The sequence below is a fragment of the Heterocephalus glaber genome, unplaced genomic scaffold, assembly GCF_053883595.1.
Source record: "Heterocephalus glaber isolate CG9 unplaced genomic scaffold, H.glaber_assembly_v1.0 deba00001773, whole genome shotgun sequence".
Taxonomy (NCBI): domain Eukaryota; kingdom Metazoa; phylum Chordata; class Mammalia; order Rodentia; family Bathyergidae; genus Heterocephalus; species Heterocephalus glaber.
The window spans coordinates 6,605,459-6,622,514 of record NW_028258463.1 but is presented as its reverse complement, the minus strand read 5'-3'; the positions used below and the strand labels follow the sequence as shown (position 1 = coordinate 6,622,514).

Sequence of the window (17,056 nt, the reverse complement as noted above, 5' to 3'; positions counted from 1 at the left end):
ACCCCGCGCGCCCGCGCCCGCGCGCCCGCGGCCGGGTTGCAGGGCTGGGCGCGCGCCCCGCGTCCCGGGCAGGAAAATGGTGGCGAGCGCGCGGGTGCAGAAGCTGGTGCGGCGCTACAAGCTGGCGATCGCCACCGCGCTGGCCATCCTGCTGCTGCAGGGCCTGGTGGTGTGGAGCTTCAGTGGCCTGGAGGAGGACGAGTCGGGCGAGGTGCCGCGCCGGCGGGCGGCGGGCAGGCCGGGCGGGGGCGCGCGGGGTCCTGGCGCGGCTGCGGGGCCCGGCCGGGGGGGGGGGCTCGGGCCGGGTGCGGCGGGCGTGGGCGGCCCGGAGCGGGGTTCCGGCCCCGCGCCCTGTCCTGGACGGGTTTGGGCTGCGCGGGGGCGGCTTGTGACCCTGAGGCCCGGCGCGGGCGCGCTGGGGACCGGGCGCGAGTAGCCGTGGCGGCGGGGTGGTCTCTGGCCGGGGGCGCTGAAGGTCAGGCGCGGGGCGAGGGCCTGGGCTGGAGCCTGCGCGGAGGTGGGCGCCCCGGGCCAAACTTTCTGAAGTTGGGAGGGGGCGGAGGCGTGGGGCCCAGGGACCCCGGAACCCGCGCCCCGCGGGGAAGTGGAGCTCAGGGCTGGAATCAGGGCCTGTGACAAGGTGTGCACTGGGAGTGAGGGAACGGCAGTGCCGGCGGGGAACACTGGAGCGTCTGCAAGGTGTGGCTTTCACTACCGGGGGCCAGGGAGGGAGAAGCACCGAGGAGTTGGCCTTGGGACTGTCAGGATCGGAGAGGGAGCCCCAAGCTCTAAGGAAAGGGGACAGCAGCAGTGGGGACAGTAGCAGCTGGTTCAGCAGAGTCCCCGGTCCCTGTCCAAGGATCTTCCGCACTCTTGGCTGCTGTGCCATCACCTGGAGGCCCAGAGCATCAGCAGGGCGGCTAGGGAGGGGCGGGCCGGATGTGGGGCCATCCTGGAAGGGTCACAGCAGGGCCCTCAGCCGTGCCAGAGGGCAGGGTTCCTGCTCCTACGCGCTTGTTCTGGTGCCCCCAGTTCCGGGTCAGAGGTTCTGCTTGCCAGGGCCTCTTGGGCATCTCCACTTGACCAGGTGGAGGCCAGGGATCCCCCCTGTCCCTTCGGCTTCCTGCATCCCCAGAGTGTGAAAGGCCTGGGTGGGGCTGGGAAGAGAGCCGCCCTCTTGACTTTTTGGAGGAACGAGACAGTGCTGCGACAGTGAGGGGAGCAGGAATAGTCGCAGGAGTCCGTAACCCCAAAAGGAGCTGCAGATCGGCCTGGGAGGCCGGCCGGCTGACTTCTGGAGGGAATGAACTTGTTCTGCTGTTCTTCGGGGAGCTATAAGTAGGAGGAAGACGAAGAAATTTCAGGTCCCATGCAAGAAGTGGCTTTGAGCAGATGGGATGTTCTAGGATGGAGTTGGGGAGCCCTGTGACGCCGGGAGTGACTGAGCAGAGGGTGTGACCACTCTGGGAGGGCCCGCTCAGGAGAGATGGCTTGTGGGGCTTCGAGCCTCCACATGGGCTGAGGTAGGTGCTCCCCTGCCCACAGCCTGGGGTGGAGAAGTTGGGGCTTCCAGCTTCTGGGCTGAAGCTCACAGAGGAACCCTGGGCTGGGGTGGAGAAAGCACTCCAGTGACCTAGAGGTTGTGCAGACCTGCCTGCCACCTGTGCCTGGCCCCCTCGTGGGCACCTGCTTAGACTCTGGGGTTGCCAGGCAGCGCTGAGACAGTGAGCGGTGAAATGGCGTGCCCGTCTTCACCGTCCAGTCCCAGCTCTACTGCTGAGCAGACTGCCAGAAGCCAGTGCAGCTCTACAAGCAGGAGCCACCGCTCAGGTGTCCCTGCGGATGTCTTATGCCTCACCCCCCCAGCACCTTCCTGGTGGGGGAAGGGACGGCTGTGGCTCTGGCAGGGGTCCTGGCATTGTGCTGAGCTATCCGCACAGTGAGGAGGGGCTCCATTCAGCCTTTCACCCAGCCTGGTCCTAGCGACTCCAGGCACTGTGCTAATACAGTACTGGACACAGAGAAATAGCAAGTAGAAGCGCATGGTGGTGCAGGCCTGGAATCCCAGCATTCTGGGGGCTGAGGCAGGAGGACCTCAGGTTCAAGCCCAGCCTGGGCAATTTAGTGGCTTAGTGAGATCCTGTCTCAATATAAAAAAATTGAAAAGGGCTGGGGATGTAGCTCAGTGGGGAAACCCTGGGTTCAATCCCCAGTACCACTCAAAATAAATTAATTAATTAAAAATAAAGAATAGATGAGTTGGTGCCGGCCCTCACGGGCAGACAGTGTACAGGGCGAGGCAGACGGGCTGGTTTAGATTGGAGGTGGGCAGGGCCTCCTGGAGGAAGAGATGGGCAGGAGAGTGACCAGAGGCCCTGTGGAGCATGGGCTGAGTGGGCGAGAGGGCGTGGCACTGTCCCCAACACGGTGTGGGATGGCTGGGGGCTGGGGTCTATCCTACATGCTGCTCGAGTACCTTCCCCAGCCAGAGTGCATTTATGCTGCGCACTTAATGGCAGGGCAAGGGTGCGTACCTGGGATGATCGCCGCCTCCTAAGAGCCACTTGGTGGTTTTCAGAGCCTTCTCAGGCACTTTCACACTTCGTGTTCTAAATGCAGTCCGAGCAGCCCAGGAGTGGGGCTGGGGGAGCGTTTCTGCTCGCTGTCTCTCTGGCTCAGGATTCAGGGATGCTGGAGCCCAGAGGTGGCAGAGGCTTTAGATGGCTCAGTGGGGACAAGGGGGTGGTGAGGCCAGGATGCTACAGACTGGAGGACTGGTTCCCACCCTTAGTGATCAGAGGGGTCCCTGATCTCAGAGGCTACCAGGCAGGCTCCTCTAGGGACAGAAGCCTGGGAGGGGACATGGGGCTGGCTTCCATCAGGGCCTCTAGAGGCTGCTCCACACTGCCTCTTGGTCCCCTGGCCTCCTCTGGGACTGTCCTTCTCAGGGTCAGCCAGCTTCTGCTGCATTGCAGGTCACCGGCCTGCCCGCCTCCCACATCCTGTGCCCCACCACAGCCAGCCTGGCCCTGTGCCCTGCCGTCCTGCCCAGCTTCCTGACGCTGGCCCATACCTCCCTTCTTCTCCCAGCCGCTCTCAGGAATCTTTCTCACCTTGCTGAATGGCTGGTCAGATGTCACCACCTCAGTGGGACTGCCTGGCCCACGGTGCCCTCCCCAGAGTGGGCACAGAGCAGGGTCTGCTGCCTCCTCACAGCTGGGGACGGACACCCCAGCCCACATCACACACCTCTCAAGACCACAAAGGGATGGCTGGAAGCTGGACCCAGGGCCCAGGTGCCATGGCGTGGGGGAGCTTTGCCTTGCAAGCAGCCACCAGCTTTGCACCGTGTGCAGGTGGAGGAGGGGCAGAAGGGCCTAGGGAGCTGAGGAGCAGGGAGCCCAAGATATCTGAGGGGCTCGGCTCAGAGTCTCTTGACTGCATTTCCTGTTTCTTTCTCTCCTTCCAGTAATTATAATAAAAAGGATGGCACCATTTATTGCAGTTGAGTCTATACTAAAACCTTTTCATTCATTCATTCTTTCCTCATTAAGTGCCCGCAATTGCCCAGACTCTCTTGTGCTCTTGAAATATGTCAGTGAACAAAACAGCAAAAGTGCTGCTTCCCTGGACTTTACAGTCATGTGAGGAAATCCAGGTGTGGATTACAGTTGTAATCCCAACACTTGGGAGGCTGAGGCAGGAGGATCGCTGAGGAGGCCAGCCTGGGCTACAAAGTGATACCTTGTCTCAAGAAACCAAAACCACACAAACCAAACAAAAAATCATGTGAGGGCCAGAAATGGTAGCACACACCTGTAATCCCAGCCCCCTGGGAGGTGGAGGCAGGAGGCTGAAGCAGGAGGATCGAAAATTGCATCCTACCCAGGGCATTTTAGCAACTTAGCAAGACCCTGTCTCGAAAAGGCCTGGGGATTTGACTTAAGTGTGAAGTCAGTCCTCAGTATTGGGGGAAAATCACGTGAAAGAACAGACACAGAACAACATGAATACATGGTGGGGGAAGAGAGGTGTAAGTGCTGTGAGGCAGAGAACGAGGAAAACCTGCAGTCTAAACCCAGCGGGTAGGGGCCAGGGATTTAGCTCAGTGGTTTTGCTGCCTGCTGCGCAAGTGCAAGGACCCGAGTTTGATCCCCAGTACCCCCCCCCAAAAAAAATTGTATTATGTATTAAACCCAGCGGGTAGGTGGCAGAGACCGTGTGGGCAAAGAGAAGGGGCAAAGAGGGCTGCAGGTGTCTGGGCAGGGCCAGGTGGGCTGGAGGGGCACGAGAAGGTGGGTGTGGTGGGGGCTGAGTGCTGACAGGAATGCTGTGGCTCTGATGGGGAGGGACCCTGGGGACCGAGAGTAGAGCCGGACAGGGCAAGGAGTGGGGCAGGTTCTGCCGCTGGCTGGATGTGAGGGGCCGTGCTGACTAGAGGGCTGGGCTCTAGACAGAAACCACAGCAGGTTGCAGGCTTCACCTCTGTGCCCGCTTCCTGGTGAAACCCCTCCCTCCGCTGCACCCGTATCACAGCCCACAGAGAACTCCAGTCCAGAGAGTGTCCTGGGTGCAGTCGGAAGTCAGAGGCTTTGAGGGACTTCCCAGCCAGTCCCCAGTGGAAGTGGTAGGTCTTAGGTAGGCTCTGGTGTCCTCTGCGGGGTCCATGCACCCTTCTGGGACCTAAGTGGGCGCTGATTTTTTTTTTTTTTTTTGGTACCAGGGATCGAACTGGGGTCCTTGAGCTTGCTAGGCAGGCGACAAAACCACTGAGCTAAATCCCTGGCCCTGAGCACTGATTTTTTACATGTGCTGGAAGACAGTGGTAGCGCAGTGCAGAGCGCAAAGAGAAGCCGAGTGCAGACTGCCCTATGATCTGGAGCCAGGGGACGCTGGGTGTGATGGGGTGCTGTGGGTTTGAGGAGTCTCTACCTGCTGGTCTGGGCGCCTGTGCAGAGCTTGCAGGTGAAAGGTGGGAGGAAGAGGAGCTGAGTGGCTGCCCGGTGACCTCCATGTCTTTTACAGAAAGGAAGACAGAGGAAGCCGCGGCCACTGGACCCTGGTGAAGGCTCCAAGGACACAGACAGCTCGGCCGGGCGGCGAGGCAGCACGGGCAGAAGGCATGGGCGCTGGCGGGGCCGAGCGGAGAGCCTGGGCGTGCCTGTGGCCAAGGTGGTCCGGACAGTCACCAGCCGGCACCGAGCCAGCCGCCGGGTCCCGCCAGCCCCAACCCCGGAGCCCCCAGGCCGCCAGAACCTGAGCGGGGCAGCAGCTGGGGAGGCACTGGTGGGGGCCGCCGGCTTCCCGCCACATGGGGATACGGGGAGCGTGGAGGGCGCCCCCCAGCCCACGGACAATGGCTTCACCCCAAAGTGTGAGATCGTAGGCAAGGACGCGCTGTCTGCGCTGGCCCGAGCCAGCACCAAGCAGTGCCAGCAGGAGATCGCCAACGTGGTGTGCCTGCACCAGGCTGGGAGCCTCATGCCCGAGACTGTGCCCCGGCACTGCCAGCTGGCAGGTGAGGGACCTGGGCGCCCAGCTCCTTCCCAGGCTTGGGTGGGGCAGTCGTGTGGCCCGGGTCCTCACCACCTTCTCCACGCCAGAGTTTGCACTACGTGTGTAAGGGACAAAGGGGGAGCAGGGACCCTGGCTCCAGGTCTGGCTTCTTTTTCCCCTCTTCCTGTTGCCCAGCCCTGCAACCTGGGCTGGGCCTCACCCTGCCCCGTTCCCTGTGCTCAGGCAAGATGAGTCCTGGCATCCAGTGGGAGGAGATCCGGGCGCAGCCACCCATGGACGGCCCCCCGGTGCGCATCGCCTACATGCTAGTGGTGCATGGCCGCGCTGTCCGCCAGCTGAAGCGCCTCCTGAAGGCCGTGTACCATGAGCGGCACTTCTTTTACATCCACGTGGACCAGGTACTGCAGCAAGGAGGCCAGGGAGCGGGGTTGAGCAAAGCGGAGACTACAAAGGTCACAGACAGATCTCTGCCCTGGCTCAGGCAGTTTAGAGAGAGGGAAACCAAGGTGTCCTGCACAAGGTGGCACAGCCAGGCCAGGCATGGTAGCACACACCTGTACTCCCAGCACTCAGGAGGCTGCGGCAGGAGGATCGCCATAAGTTCAAGGCCAGCCTGGGCCACATAGTGAGACCCTGTCTCAAAACACCCGAAGAATAAATAAACAAGGTGGCATAGACCGTTGGGAGCCAGAGCCCTGCCCTTTGCTCTCCCCACTCCATGTCACTTGTACTCTGTCCCCGGGTGGAGGTGGGGGCTCATACTCCGGGGCCTGGCTATACCCACTGAGTGTCCCCTTTCCCCAGCGCTCCAACTACCTGCACCGTGAGGTGATGGCACTGGCGCAGCAGTATGAGAATGTGCGCGTGACGCCCTGGCGCATGGTCACCATCTGGGGTGGCGCCAGCCTCTTGAGGATGTACCTGCGCAGCATGCGGGACCTGCTGGAGGTCCCTGGCTGGACCTGGGACTTCTTCATCAACCTCAGCGCCACCGACTACCCAACCAGGTGGGGGGGCTCTGAACGGGAGTGGGGGAGGCTGTGTGTGCTTCCCCGCCTCACTCTGGGTCCCCATGGCCCAGACATGGGCCCCCTGCCCCAGCCCTGTAGCAGGGACTGGGACTGAGGACACAGGGATGAGGATGAGCCAGAGGCCTCTGCCCTTAGATGCTGGGACGAGGGGTGGGGGAAGGGTGGGGTCCTCCCTAGGGTCCCCCACTCAGAGCACCAGCTGGGACGGGGAACCTGGCCAGAGAGCTCTCAATGAGAACGGAGGGTCAGGGGGTGCAGGCGGTACAAGCAGGAGCGAGACTTGAGTACCTGCTTCCCTCGCCAGGACCAATGAAGAGCTAGTGGCATTCTTATCCAAAAACCGGGACAAGAACTTCCTCAAGTCACATGGCCGGGACAACTCCAGGTGAGGGAAGTAAGCAGAGGCCCTGGTGTCTTGTTGCCATCATTTCCACAAAAGGGGGATTCAGTGGCCCCACCCCTGTGGTACAAAACCTCTAAACCAGCCAAGCATGGTAGTCCACACCTCTGATCCGAGCTACTCAGGAGGCTCAGGCAGGAAGATCTCAAGTTCCAGGCCAGACTGGCAACTTAGTGAGAGCCTGTCTGAAAGTAAGAGGGCTGACACTATAGCTTGGTGGTAGAGCGCTCGCCTGGCATGCATGAGACCCTGGGTTTGATCCCTAGTACCACAGCCGAGAAAAAAGAGCCTCCCAAGCACCCATAGATAGTGTACTGGTTGCCAGGTGGATGCACAAGCTTGGACCCTACCCTGCAGGACCCTCAGCCACCCCCTCTGCACCCCCAGGTTCATCAAGAAGCAGGGTCTGGACCGTCTTTTCCATGAGTGTGACTCGCACATGTGGCGCCTGGGCGAGCGGCAGATCCCAGTGGGCATCGTGGTGGACGGCGGCTCCGACTGGTTCGTGCTGACACGTAGCTTCGTGGAGTATGTGGTGTACACGGACGACCCACTGGTGGCCCAGCTCCGCCAGTTCTACACATACACACTGCTCCCAGCCGAGGTGGGCGAGTGGGTGGGAACGGGCTGGGGAGGGTGTGTCTGGGCTGGCAGAGGCTCACCCTGCCACCCCTGCCACCCCAGTCCTTCTTCCACACGGTGCTGGAGAACAGCCCTGCCTGCGAGAGCCTGGTGGACAACAACCTGCGGGTCACCAACTGGAACCGCAAGCTGGGCTGCAAGTGCCAGTACAAGCACATCGTGGACTGGTGCGGCTGCTCCCCCAACGACTTCAAGCCCCAGGACTTCCTGCGGCTGCAGGTTTTTCCCGGGGCCCCAGCTTTTCCCCAAGCTTTCAGGGTTGGAGAGGCAGGAGGGGCTCTACCTGGAGCACCCTTGGGTCTGGGCCTGGAGTGCTGCAGCAGCAGCAGCCCCAGGAGCTGATCTCTGTGGCCCCTGCAGCCCTCACCTTCCTCGCCTTCCCCCCTGCAGCAGGTCTCCAGGCCCACCTTCTTCGCCCGGAAGTTTGAGTCCACCGTGAACCAGGAGGTTCTGGAGATCTTGGACTTCCACCTGTATGGCAGCTACCCCTCGGGCACGCCAGCCCTCAAGGCCTACTGGGAGAACACCTACCATGTGGCCGATGGCCCGGGTGGGCTCAGTGACATCCTGCTCACCGCCTACACCGCTTTCGCCCGCCTTGGCCTGCGCCACGCCGCCACTGCCGCACCCCCACCGGCCGCCCCGCTCTGCAGGTGAGATGCCCTCTCCACATACAACAGGCCGTCAGGGTGTGGTGCCATGTTGGGGGTGATCAGAAAGAGACAGCAACTGCCCACAGTGAGGCCCCAGTCTGAGGCAGGGAAAAATGTAAGAAAAAAGTAATGAAAGGCAAGAGCCAGGGATGTAGGTGCCGTGGGGCGTGAGACGTGGGACCCGGAAGTGCCCGGGAATGGGACTCCCAGTGACGCCCCGCCCCAGAGTCCAGGCCAAGCCAGGTTGCTCATGGCATCTCCCTTTCTCCCTGCTGGAACCCTCTTAGGTTTGAGCCCAGGGGTTTGCCGTCCAGCGTGCACCTGTATTTCTATGACGACCATTTCCAGGGCTACCTGGTGACGCAGGCGGTGCAGCCCTCAGCCCAGGGGCCGGCAGAGACGCTTGAGATGTGGCTGATGCCCCAGGGGTCGCTGAAGCTGTTGGGGCGCAGTGACCAGGCCAGCAGGCTCCAGAGTGTAGAGGTGGGACAGGTCCCCCCCTTGCTTCCTCCTTACCCCCAGCAAGACCCAGGGAGTGGGGAGAGGGACAGACGCCAAGGGAGGGGTCAGGATTCCATCAGGCCTGTGTGGGCCGGGTTCCCTGGACCGCTCTTTCCCAGTGACAGCACCTGTGTCACCTGGCTTGCTCACACCAAGGAGCCCTTCCCCCATAGGGAGTTGTCAGTTCTGTTGAACACAAGCCCAGTCTTCCACACCCCAGGAATTCTTCCACCGGGACTGGGACGTGCCAGAGGGGCCCTAGGGTTACACATTGAGGGGGTCCCCTCAGGGTCCTCCTGGAAGCTGGGGCTTCCCACTGGGATGGGCTCCCTGCCGGCCCCACAGCACAGCAGTCAGGATGGAAGCCCAGAGCAGATGTCAAGGTCGAGAGATTGGAGTACCCGTCTGACCCCTTCATCTTACAGATGGGGACACTGAGGCCCAGAGAGAGGCAGTGACTGGCCTGACGTGGCAGTGAGAGGCAGCATCAGAGTAGAGAGGACATTTTTCCCAGGCACCTGCCCAGCTGCCTGCCTCCCTGCAGGTTGGCACTGAGTGGGACCCCAAAGAGCGTCTCTTCCGGAACTTTGGGGGGCTGCTGGGACCGCTGGACGAGCCTGTGGCCATGCAGCGCTGGGCCCGGGGCCCCAACCTCACAGCCACTGTGGTCTGGATTGACCCAGCTTATGTGGTGGCCACATCGTATGATATCACCGTGGACTCGGAGACTGAGGTCACCCAGTATAAGCCCCCGCTCAGCCGGCCCCTGCGGCCGGGAGCCTGGACCGTACGGCTGCTGCAGTTCTGGGAGCCCCTGGGTGAGACCCGCTTCCTCGTGCTGCCCTTGACCTTCAACCGCAAACTACCTCTCAGGAAAGGTAAGGATCTCGGGCCCAAAGGATGCCCAGGAGCCGGGCAGGATAGGATCTGCTAGGGAGATGGCCACAGGCAGCCAGCCTGTCCTAGGAGGGCCTGTGTGGGCATGGGGAAGGGGCGCACGCGAGCCTGGCAGACCAGGCTCTGGGATGTGGCAACTCCTTGGCCTTCCTGAGCACCATCTCCTTACGTGTGCACTGGGGGCGGTGCATGGGGCACACCCCACCCCAGCAGCTCGAGTGAAAATAGAGAGATGATAGAAGAACGTGCCCCTCCCTGGGACCCACAGCCGTGTCAGGTGTCACTGGGAACCAGAGCTGCTTTCTCCACCCTTGTCCTACATCCTGTCCAGTCTCTGTGTCCGCCTCAAGCTCTGGCTCTGTCTGCTGCTCTGTATGTGGCCCCCCCACAGCAGAGCCTGACTTGAGCCTCTAGGTCCCCAAGCTCCATAGTCCTGGGACAGCAAATGTGAGTGACCATCCCAGTCCCCCAGGCTGAGCCAAGGGAGCAGGCGGAACAGCCAGGGCTGGGCAGGTTCTGCCAGGGGCAGCCCGTGGGGTTCTGGGGATGAGAGGTAAGAGTGGTGGGTGTGGGGTGTGCTTCCTCCCCCGCCATGTCCTCTCTCAAGAGGGTGCGTAAGAGCAGGAGTAGCATGGGTGTGCGGGGGGCTGGGCAGACCCAGGGCAGGTAAGCTGGGTCCCCAGGGTACCTGGGACTCAGTCCAGGGGAGGAGACCCCAGAGGGAAGAGGAGAGGCGGCTCAGCAGGCAGGGACTGGGCTGGGCCTCAAGGACAGAGGCAGTGCATGTTCTGAGCTGAGGGAAAAAAGTTGGCAGGTGCCACTAGGCATGGTGATGGCACACACCTATAATTCCAGTACTCAGGAGGCTGTGGCAGGAGGATTGCTGCAAGTTCGAGGCCAGCCTGGGCTACACAGTGAGTTCAAGGCCAGCCTGGAATACACAGACCCTGTCTCAAACAAAGAAGGTCAGCAGGTGTCTGCATGAGGGAGACAGAGGATAGAGGGGAAGTGGATGCAAGGGTGACAGGAAGGAAGGCTTCTGAGCCTCTGGGAGCCACTGACAAGGGACAAGAAGGGGTGTGGATGACACAAACCCAGTTGTTTCTTACTTTCTAAAGTAATTTGAGTACACTGTTTGACTTAGTCCTAAACTTGGGAAATCAGGGGTTACTGCCTTGGTTTTATACAGTTGCTCTTGTACCAAGCCCAAGGCCCCGCTGCAATATGGACTCTGGGAGGGACGAGATGGGCACTGGAGTGGGGTCCGTGGCCATGCTCACTGCCAGCTCTGCACCCCCAGACGATGCCAGCTGGCTGCACGCAGGCCCGCCCCACAATGAGTACACGGAGCAGAGCTTCCAAGGCCTGAGCGGCATCCTGAACCTGCCCCAGCCAGAGCCTGCAGAGGAGGCCACCCGGAGGCGTGCAGAACTCACAGGGCCTGCGCTGGAGGCCTGGACAGATGGGGAACTGAGCAGCTTCTGGTCTGTGGCCGGACTGTGTGCCATGGGCCCCTCAGCCTGCCCCTCCCTGGAACCCTGCAGACTGACCAGCTGGAGCTCCCTGTCCCCCGACCCCAAGTCAGAGCTGGGGCCTGTCAAAGCAGACGGGCGACTCAGGTAGCAGGGCCCCAGCCAGCGTGCCCGGAGGACCGGGAATTGCACCTTACGGATGATGGAGCATGTCCCGCCCACCGGTGAGGCCAGGAGGCCCAGGCAGTCCCCAATTTCAGTCACCAAGAGCCCGGAGACACAGTGAAGTCGGCTCTGCTAGGGACTGGAGGGGCGGGACCAGAGAAGGGCTCCAGCATTCCCGCCTGGCTCTGCCTCCCCCACCTCTAGTTTGTACTTTTTAAAATATAAAATGGGTGGTGGGGGAGGAAGTAGAAACAAGAGATGTGCAATAGGGCTGGCAGCAGCCCCAGGAAGTGGGCCATGTTGTGGTGAGCAAGCAGGGCCTGCTGAGCCCTGTGCCTCGCTCTCCCGGGCTGTGGTGCTCACAGCTGAGGCTCTGAGGCCAGCAGAACAGGTGATGTGGGCCACTGTGGAGCTGGGCCCCGGGACAGCCTCTCCCCGGTAGCCAGGGGAGCCTAGAGCAGGGGTGGGGCTGGCTCTGGGGCCTCCCACACACCCTGCCTGCAATGGCAAGACAGGGCCCCATGCACTCACTCCGGTGCAGGGGCAACCTCAGTAGTGGCCTGGCTGAGGACCGCCAGGCGCTCAGAAGAACCCAGAGCTGACTGTGCCTGAAGCTGTGTGAAGTCTGAAATATGCAACAGAAGAAATATAGCTCTATCTCTCTATGCCAGCCTGTCTCTTTCCTTCCGCGTGTTCCCAGGGCCTTCCGCAAGTCTCAGCTGCTGCTCCCCAGGGCCATGGTCTTACTCCTTGATAGCAGGGGTCCAGCCCACAGCCAGGGGGCTGGAGAAACATCTGTAGCCACAGCCCTCTTTTTCTTTGTTTTTTTTTTTTTGGTGCCGGGGATCGAACTCAGGTACTTGCGCTTGCGCAGCAGGCGGCAAAACCACTGAGCTAAATCCCCGGCTTTTCTCTTTTTTGAGGCAGGGTCTCACTATGTGACTGGCCTTGAATTCACTAAGTACCCCAGGCTGACCACAAATTCACGGTCACACTCCTGCCTCCACCTCCCAAGTGCTGAGATCACAGGCAGGCATGCGTTTCTTGAGAGCCCTGACCCAGCATGCCCTGGCCCATCCCAGAAGCCCTCATTGTTCCCACTCCCTGCCAAAGCCCTGCCTTAGGAGGCAGCAAGAACAGAGCAGGTCCCAGCCAGGGCCTGCCAGTTACCCTGGGAGCTTGTCCTTTGAAGGCCAGGAGAAGGGCTTGGGTCCCTGGCCACTCCCCTAGGGTCTGGAAGGGCCAGGTCAAAGAGCTCAGCTTCAGTCCTTCACATCTCACATACGTGGAGCAGGAGAGAAGGAGAGGCGGCTGCCAGACCTCTATTCACCCTCAGCCAGCCACACTGTTCACTGTTCCTGCCAGGGCTGCCAGGAGAGGGCGCTCCTGACCACCGGTTAGCCCTGCTGATCTTGCCGCCATGCTCAATCCTCAGAAGCCTGCAGACAGGCCCTTTTAGTATCTTCCTGCACCAGCTCGGGAAGCTGCGGCCTACACTGTGAAGTGCGGCCCAAGGTCAGAGTGAGCTATTCAGTGGTGGCCGCAGGAGGCCCCAGATCCACTGCACTCACTGCACTGACATGCTCTCCTTAGGGCGTGGACAGGTAACCAGGAAGGCTGACGGCACAGGTTGAGGTGCAAAGGTGCAGATGACTCCTCCTCCTCACTCCTATTTTAGGGAACTGAAGTTGTGCTCTAGTTCTCCAGAATGTTGTGATTTGGTCTTGTTTCCCAGCCTCAACTCTCAGGTCAGTGAGAAAAGTTACATTCCTAAGGTGCACTGTAGGCACAGGCAGTAAACAGCAGAAGAGTTAGCCTGCTCCCTGGGTTCACCAGGCCAGAGCTGTGCTGTGTCAGGCTAGCACCACGGTTCCCCGTACCAGGGTTCGAACTCAGGACCTTGCACTTGTTAGGCGTGGCACCACTGAGCTACGTCCCTGAGACAGGGCCTTACTATGTAGTCCGGGCTGGGCTCAAACTCATCGTGTAACCAGGATCTCAGCAACCCTCCTGCCTCAGCCACTTGAGTGCTGGGATCACAGGAACGTGTCAGCACACCTAGCTGAGTTTTGTTTTGTTTTGGGTGTATTGAGGGTTGATTCTAGGTGCTTTGCACTGAGCTACATTCCCAGACTTAGTTTTTGAGACTGGGTCTCACTAAATCACTAAGTTGTGCAGGCTGCACTGAATTTTTCAATGCTGCCTTGGGCTACCAGAGTGCTGGGATTACAGGTGTGCATCACCCCCAACCCTACCCCAGCTGGAGTTTGCATTCTTTTTTAGCTCAGCACATAATGATCCTGAGGACTCTGATTTAATTGGTCTGAGATGGCGATCCAGCAGCCCTCGAGAGAGGAGGGCAGAAGTTAGGAGTTCTACGGTCCAGGCAATGCTCCAGGCCTCCTCCCTACTTCAGGGTGAGGCCCTTCTGGCCCATCTTCTGTTCAAGTTCATCCCTGATCATGGTCCCCGCCCAGCTTTCTGCAGGGCTAGCAGAGCCTGGAAGCTTGGGCTTTTGAGGCCTCTTTGAAGTCCTCTCCTGACAGGCAGGGCCCAGCGGGACAGGGCGAGCGATGGGGAGCAGGCTCAGGCAGGCTGGGCCTGGAGCTGCACAATACTTGCTTGGGAGGGAGGAGGAGAGCCTGGCAGAAAGGCTTTTGTATTTTGTGGCCCTTGTGCCCAGTTTCCAGGGTGACCTTGGACACCATGGTTCCATCAGAAGTAGGAGCCAAGAGGATGGGCGGTTGGCACCCAGAGCCCAGTTTCCTGGGCCAATGGGAAGTGTAGGTGGACAGTCGGGCTGGGGAAGTACAGGGCTCTGGGTGAACTGGGGCTCCCCTGGCTAGCTGGCAGGTCCAGCAGGGGCCACACCTGTTCCTACCTCCCCTTCCCAAGGTGGCAGAAACCTCGTGGCTGCCAGGCACGCAGAAGCAAGGGCTGCTGCAGGGCATTAGGTCAAACCTGGTGCTGGAGAACAGCTCACGGCTGCCCTGGTCCTGAGAGGGCCGAGCCTCTGGGCCAGGGCTCCTGGGCAGGTGTGGCCCTGCTGGTCTCCCTCAAGGCCGATGCCCTTTCCTGGCACCCCATGCCACTGCTTCTCTGTGCACAGAAGCCATCATGGGTAACAGTCTGCTAGCTGTAGTTGCAGCCACTGGTGAGTATCTGCTGCCACCCCCAGCTGATAGACACAACTTTGGCCCCTCACTGAAGCCCAGCCTCGTCACTAAGGTCACCTAGAGTGACATCCTCCCTGCTGCACTTGGGAAGCACGTTGAGTCCCCTCCCACAGTCCTGACAGTAGGTGGGCTGTGAGTTCCAGCTCTCTGGTCCTCTCCTGCTTCTGCAGACCCACGTTCTAGGAGTTTCCGCTCTTTTCCTTTCCAAGTGTCCCTTTGTAAAGTGTTCCTTGTCCAGTCACCCCTTCACTGAGCTGAAGGCCTGGGATTAAGCCACTCAGCCCACTGGTCGAGGTCCCACTGTGGGAGGGGGCGTCACAGGCTGGCCCAGGCTGCCCTGACAGAGCCAGGGCGAGGGCAGCTTCCTCCCTGGTGTCCTCACAGCCCTCCTGCGGTACTGCCAAGTCCTCTGCTCCTGTCACTTCTTCCGGAATCCTGACCATAACATAAGCACTCCCAGCCCCGAGTTCCCAGGAAAGGGCCCTGTGTTCTGCCCTTCAGCGGGCAGCGCTGCAGCCTCTGGCTGGGTTCCCTGGGAGTTGGGGCAGCAGGATGGAAAGGTCAATGCCATTTGGCCCCCACTCTGTGCAGGGACCCCTCGGTGAAGACAGCAGTCTCCCCGATCCAGGGGAAAGCCCAGCCCGGACTCCAGGGTTAGTCCCCTCCCCAGGTAAGGGGCACCAGATGGCCTCTGTGGAGAGCTGAGCTGTAGCTCCCTGGTTCTGACCCCAACTCAACACCACGCCAAGGGTGGAGGGTGGGGACAGTTCTGACTCTCCCTGCAAAGGTACCCAGAGCTGCTGCCACTGGACAGGGGAGAGGAATCTCTCACCCCAGCCATTTTAGAATGCAGAGGGTGATGCAGATAATCAGAAATGGGAAAGTGGAGCCACCAACAAGCAAGCGCCTGGGCTCTGCTTTCCTGCACGCTGACCTGAAATCCTGAGCCTCACCCTGAACCATCTGCATGATCCCCAGCCTGGCCCCTTCTCTACCTCAGCACCGTGGTGCACTCCACTGATGGGCAGCCAGCACAGAGGAGCCCAGAGCGCTGGGATGAGTGGACGAGGGAAGGCCGTGGGGCTGCCTCCTGGGAGCAGCAGAGGTGGGTTAGCATTGAAAAGAGTGTAAAGTAACGGGGAGGCTTCAGGAGGGAGGGAGTGTGGGACCCTGGTCCTGGGTACACTGTTCAGGAGGACTCTGGGGCTGTCCCCAGGCGGGTGAGATACTATGTGAGGCTGCCCAGAAGCCACCAGCCACCCCTGTGGCAGCCAGGTGTGAGTGTCTGGAAGAAGGACCGGCAGTAGCAGATCCACCAGCTGACTGCACGGTGCTTCGGGCTCAGGGACCACGGAGAGGTGACCCTTGCACTCAGACAATGCCCACTCAGAGAAAAGGCCACCAGTAGAGAACCCTAGAATGTGGTTGGTCCCGTCGCATCTCTGTATAGAGCGAAGGGTGGCTGGCCCCAGCCCAGGGGGACCTACTGAGCTCCTCCAAACGGGCCTCCACGACAAGCTTGTCACTGGGGCAGAGGCACCACAGGAGCAGCAGTGTAAGAAAGGGCATGTATGTACATGGGGGTAGGACAGGGAATGGCTAATACTTTTGTGCTCCCATCCCTGCAGCTGCCACCAAGCTATGAAGAGGCCCTAAGGTCACCGTCTGCACCACCATCCAGGTGTGACACTGCTTACCCATCCCAGGAAGCAGCCACTGCCCTGCTTGGGGCAACACCACTGTGCAGGACGGAGTACTCGCCCCGCCGGGTCCTTGGGGGACTGGAAGGGACAGCACTGAGCCTGTGGAGACAGCCCCCACCAAGGCCCGAGCACTGTCCCAGCTGGGCCTTGGTACTAAGACCCCACATGAAGGGCACTAACGTAAATCCCACAAACCCCCAGCCACTTTGGAAGGATCTATGTGCCTGGGGTGGAGAATCTGGGGTCATGGCCCGAGACAATGAGGCAGGACCCTTGAACTCCAGCAGAGCGCGCTTTCTCCATCCGCTATCTGGGAACCCCAGCCTGCAGCCAGGAGGAAGCCATAGACTGCCAGCCCCTGAGGCTCCAGCCAACACCACTACCTCCAACATCCTTCCCACAGGTCTGAAGGTGAACTGCTGAGTAGTCCCAAGGCTAGATTCAGTGCTGCTGTTTGTGGCAGGAGATAAATCAAGAGCCAGAAAAGCATATGCGTTTGGCTTTGGGTGGGTGGGAAGAAGTCATCTGTCACCCGCTCCACTTCACCTTCGGGGACGACCCTGCCATTCCAGGTCAAATGAGCCTGAGGGCCTCCTGCCATTCCACAAGCTCCTTCTGCCCAGACCCACAGAGCCAGGGCCCCCTGTGCAGCCACCTCTGGGGCTGTGGTCCAGGAGAGGAACACGACCTTGCTGCTTCTTGGATCCCCTCCTCCTCCCAGGCCCAGCCCTGGACTTGAGGGGACCCGAGGGGGGAAGTCGCAGCACTGCCCTGCAGCCCAAGCTCTCCTCTCCCTTCCTCTCTGGGATGGTGCCAGAGCAACCCACACCTCAAAATAAGGCCTCCTCCCTGCTTCCACCCTCAGTGCACAGGCAAGAATGGGGAGACCAACACAGAAG

At 60.6% G+C, this 17,056-nt stretch overlaps 1 protein-coding gene across 1 annotated transcript; it reads left to right on the top strand.

The window, feature by feature from the left end:
* Xylt2 (xylosyltransferase 2) lies at nucleotides 1-11,943 on the top strand. The gene is made up of 11 exons (XM_004859683.3): nucleotides 1-211; nucleotides 5,026-5,518; nucleotides 5,740-5,915; nucleotides 6,322-6,524; nucleotides 6,853-6,933; nucleotides 7,336-7,552; nucleotides 7,633-7,809; nucleotides 7,981-8,243; nucleotides 8,531-8,726; nucleotides 9,289-9,622; nucleotides 10,942-11,943. The coding sequence occupies exons 1-11, from the start codon at nucleotides 77-79 to the stop codon at nucleotides 11,262-11,264; spliced, it is 2,598 nt and encodes an 865-aa protein (XP_004859740.1). The 5' UTR covers nucleotides 1-76; the 3' UTR covers nucleotides 11,265-11,943.
* Nucleotides 11,944-17,056: the final 5,113 nt, after the last annotated feature.